We start from the raw sequence: 5,065 nt of genomic DNA, 5'->3' as shown, positions 1-5,065 counted from the left end.
TTCAAAACTCCAAATGTAATAAAACAAACCACATATTAACACAAATCCTTAAAACACAATTACAGAAAAAGACCCAAACACAAATATTTACCAATATCTATAATGTTTACATGCGTTTTAAATAATAATCGGAAACGAGTTGTTCATGTAGCCACAACCAAAGAATGATTTAACTGCAGCAACCGCCGGATTGAGAAGCTGACCTGCTGGAGCCGGAAGGCCCGGGAATGCCGCCATATCCAACTTTGATTCCATAAGACTGTCATCCATAGCCAAAATCAAATAAATTAGTAAACGATTAATTTTAGTAATATAAACTGACCAAAAAAAATAAAAAAATTAAAAAAATAGTAAGACTTGCCTCATTTGATACATCAAAAACCCCATCCTGAATCTTTTTATAGATTGTTCCAGCTGTGTTAATGAATGCCTGGAAAAATTACCAAACATTAGAAGACAAAAATACAACTAGCCACATTATTTTAGTTTATCATATGTATAATCAGGATCATGTCAGAATTTGCAAATAATTTAAGAGTTTTACAACTATCAACAACTAATCATTCTATTTATTGATTTTATGTATTTAATATTATTTGAGGGTAGTTTTGTAATTTATTATACGTAATTTTGTGATTACATACAAGTAATCACATGTTTATAACTGTATATTCCGAATCATAGAATTAAGGAAAATTGGGTTTTCATTGGTCCAAACTATTCCATTTTGGTAGGCGCTGGTCCCAACTTTCATTTTGGCTTGCAAAGGTGTCAACTTTAACATCCGTCTCTTCCCGTCTCTTCCACCAGTTCGTGACTAACAAAGTATTAACTCCGTTATGTAATTGCTTACGTGTCCATCCTACTTGTCCAAAACATATGACATGGCTGCCTACATGGATTTTAGCTTATACTAAACATGTTTACACGGAATCCACATAGGCAACCATGGGAAATATTCACATCTCCTTCATCGCCAGATGGATGTTGTAGATGCCGGAAGTTGTACCAGTTCGTCGGAAATAGCTTAGAGTCGACTTGCCCACAACCTTAGTAACCACCATCGATCACTTGACTCCCCTACATCTCAATCATCACCGGCCGTCGCCACCGTTATCGTATGGTAGCAACTATCGGCTCCTTTCGCCAGAAAAAACGTCCACCTTCGTAGAAGAATATTGAGCTTGTTATGAATGTGATATGAAGTTAGATTCAATTAGGGTTCTTGAGAGAATTTGGAGATTTTGATTGGGGTGTGTCGGGTGAAGAATTGGGGATCGACTGTGATATGCCATATGTAAACATGTTAAGTATAAGTTAAAATCCGTGTAGACAGCCATGTCATGTTTTTGACAAGTAGGATGGACACGCCATCAATTACATAACGGATTTAATACTCCGTTAGTCGCGGACAGGGGGAAGAAACGAATGTTCAAGTTGGGACCGTTGCCAGCCAAAATGAAAGTTGGGACCAACGCCGACCAAAATGGAGTAGCTGGGACCAATAAAAACAAAATTCCCTAGAATTAAATAGGTTATGTGTAGTGGAGGGACTACAAAATGGGGCCCCTTTTAGTCGCCCCACTACGGATAGCCTACTAGATAACAAAACTACCCTAAAATAATATTCAATATATAAAACACAAAAATAAAATGATTAGTCATAAAGTGATTCTAATGTTCTTAAACTATTTGAAAGTTCTGAAATGATCCTAATCTTGTATATATATTCACTTTCGTTTTAAAAAGAACCACATAACGCACTTGTACGTAATGCATAAATGATTATTACAAGTGATGAAAGAGAGAAACAAAGATGGCTATATTACTTTCAAAGAGGTAAAAAACTACAAATGCATTATGCGGTTCTCAACATATTATCGGTTCTGCAACAAACGCCCCTCTATATACATATTATGTATTATGTATAACAAACAAAAATAATCATAATTTCAGTATTACTTAAAATCAATAATTTAGCTGCACATTCTTATCGGCTGCTTAAGCTCAAATTTGAGTCAATTTTGAGTAATAACAAGATCGTAATAATTTCACTAGTATTGTTCAGTTAAATTTAGTATTGTATAATTTTCTATATGTATTGACTTAAATATATAAATCAGAAGAATATAGAAAACAAAATTTAAATAGAATTAAAACCCTTATCTAGCATACAAACCAAAACTTTTAAACTTAAATTTATAATTACTTAACCGTCAAGAATTGTTTCATGATACGTTTTAACACAAGTCTTACCTCTTCAACATTCTGAGCAGTTTTTGCAGAAGCCTCCATGAATATTAAACCATGTTCCTTCGCAAACTGTTCTCCTTCTTCTGTGCTAACTGCTCTTCTATGTGCAAGATCACACTTGTTACCAATAAGCATAATAGTCATGTTCGCGTTTGCATGCTGTCTCGCATCCTCTAACCAACTCGCAAGGTGATTAAAAGTTTCCCTCCTGCAATAAAAAATAATTAAAAACACTTCCTTTTAAAAAAATACAAAAAGAAAAAGAAAATACAAACATACAACCGACATTCATACCTGGTGATATCATAAACCAGAAGTGCACCGGCAGCACCTCGGTAGTAAGATCTTGTTATAGATCTGAATGATTCTTGACCTGCCTGAGAAAAAATTAATAAAAAAAAATATTTTTTAATACAGTATTTCTTTAATAGTTAAGTTCGGTTTTCATCCCTAAGGTTTGTCAAGCCCAAACTAACATATCATGGCCTGTGGTTTCAAACTTTTAACCATTTTCTTCATTTTCACTAAGTCAGTTAAATTTTTCTGTTAAAATGAAGGGCATTTCAGTCATTTTACAATGGGCAAACCTCAGGTACGGAAACGGAACTTAACTCATTTTTAATTTAAACACGTTATCAAGAAAGATGTAACAAAACTAACCGTGTCCCAGATCTGAAGCTTTATTGGTTTGTTGTCGATCGTGATCATTCTGGCCCCAAATTCAACACCAATGGTCAAATCATGAACGGGTTGAAAACGTTTGTCAGTGAACTGTAAAAGCAGGCATGATTTTCCGACCCCTGAATAATAAAACCGTTCACATTAGTTGCATTTTTCCATCATCAATGTCAAATCATAGTCGTCAAGAATATGTGTTTAACGTTTATCTATTGCTCAAGATTTTGCTTTTACGGTCATATCCAAATAGGAAATTGTATCAACTTTAAGTTTTAACATAATCATTACAAATAGCTAAAAAATAACAGATTCTGGAAACCATCCAAATAGAACAGGAATCTTAAGCTTCATATCTAGAATCTATATTTAATAAGCATCAATTCACACAAAGTTAACCTAAACCGATCCACCGAAAGGTTGATCACATCAAACTCAATACAGTAAATAAAACATTTTTCACTCAAATAATATTACTTTCTTGAATATAACTTGAACAAATAAAAACTATCCTAAATCAATGATAAAACTAAGCAAAAAGACTAATCTATCCCAAATGCAAATACATGTGGATCGTTGAAGTCCTAGACTTGTTTACAATCATATTTGGTTAAACCGTTATATCATGAATCATGATACAGATTTAAGATAAGAAGCTCGTTTAGTTTTCAAGCTCGAGCCTTGTATGGGAAGCTTTTTTACGCTCGTTGAGCCTCAACGAGCCTTGTGGATATTGATTTTTACCTATTTTTGACTTCTATGTATTAATTTCACAATACACGGTTGAGCTCGAGCCAAGCATTGGCTTGTTTAAGGTACTACACGAGCTCGAGCCGAGTTTAGGCAAGTTTAAAGTTTTTTTCTCAAAAGTATATAAAAATAATTAAAAAATATATATATACAAAATTATTAACAAAAAATAAACGATCCGAGCTCAAGCTCCCTTAATTCAAAACGAGTTGAGCTCAGCTTGTTTACACCTTCAAAATTTTAGGTTTATAAATAAAATCAACAATTCTATATTATTGTTTAATTCCAGATTTATTGATTATATTGAAGTACTAAATTATGTTTATGAGTACAAACGAGCCGCTTGCGAGCTACTCGAGCTCGGATCGATAAAAAAGGTCGAAACAATCCGAGCTTTTTAAACCTTGAGCCTCAAATAAAGCTTGTTTTTTTATTGAGCCGAAGCCCGAGCTTTCGTAAGTCAAAACGAGTCGAGCTCGAGCCTAGTTTTGTCATAAAGATTCAAACTTTTATAAAAGAAAACCAACAATTCCTTAAATCAAGCAACTAAAATCATATCAATTTAATAATTAAGATCCAAAACCACACAACGAACACCAAAGTCAACACTAAGTCAAAGATGAAATTGAAAGAGATTAAAGGCTATTACCAGTATCTCCGATGATGATGTACTTGAATAAATAAGCATAAGACATGATGGTTGCTTCAAGATCTTCAGAAACTTGAATAATAAATAGTTGTTTTAAGATCGATTTGGATTTAAGAGATTAGTGATCGATAAAAGCTGCACCGATTTGGGGTTTTTAGGTATTCGTATAAGTTCTAGAGAGAGAATAATACTTGTACATATATAGTTTTGAAAACCAGTCAAAACCCGAATCAAAACTGATTATAAACTGATTTAAGTTTTAAATCGGTTTGTGTACCTATGATAACGGGAAACTGGCCCACCTGATTATCCTCATTCTCTGAAGACTCGAGGTGGAAAAAAATTATCAAATCGAACTGAAACCGAATTGGTTTGGAAACGATTGAAACCGTAGGTTCAGAACCGTTTAACTTAATGGGAAACTGATTAAAATAGGTTAAGAACGAGTCAAAACCGATCTTGAACTAGTCAAGAAACCGGTTTCAACCCGATTCGAAACTCAACATAAATAGGTTTAGACTCTGGTTGACCAAACCAAGCAGGTTTAAAATTTAAAACCGGTTTATGCACCTCTAACAAAAAAACCCCACCCACCCACACACACACACAGAGAGAAAGAAGGAAACACAACATATGTTAGATAACCACTAACTCAACCTAGAATCTCTATTTTGTCATGGATGGAACCAAAATTTAATATCTCCACTTTTTTTTTTTAAGTTTTTAAGTGTTTTATCT

General features: G+C 33.7%; 1 protein-coding gene across 1 annotated transcript; it reads right to left on the bottom strand.

The window, feature by feature from the left end:
* On the bottom strand, window positions 1-4,511 carry LOC143568019 (ras-related protein RABB1c-like). Its single transcript, XM_077054280.1, has 6 exons — window positions 4,328-4,511; window positions 2,914-3,053; window positions 2,548-2,630; window positions 2,257-2,461; window positions 362-430; window positions 1-259 (listed from the first exon to the last, which is right to left on the bottom strand). The coding sequence occupies exons 1-6, from the start codon at window positions 4,371-4,373 to the stop codon at window positions 170-172; spliced, it is 633 nt and encodes a 210-aa protein (XP_076910395.1). The 5' UTR covers window positions 4,374-4,511; the 3' UTR covers window positions 1-169.
* Between the last annotated feature and the right edge of the window lie 554 nt (window positions 4,512-5,065).

The sequence above is a fragment of the Bidens hawaiensis genome, unplaced genomic scaffold, assembly GCF_021521415.1.
Source record: "Bidens hawaiensis isolate Kalapana, Puna unplaced genomic scaffold, B.hawaiensis_p1.1 tig00023792_1, whole genome shotgun sequence".
Lineage (NCBI taxonomy): Eukaryota > Viridiplantae > Streptophyta > Magnoliopsida > Asterales > Asteraceae > Bidens > Bidens hawaiensis.
The sequence above is the reverse complement of the archived record's forward strand: the minus strand, read 5'-3'. Positions and strand labels throughout refer to the sequence as shown.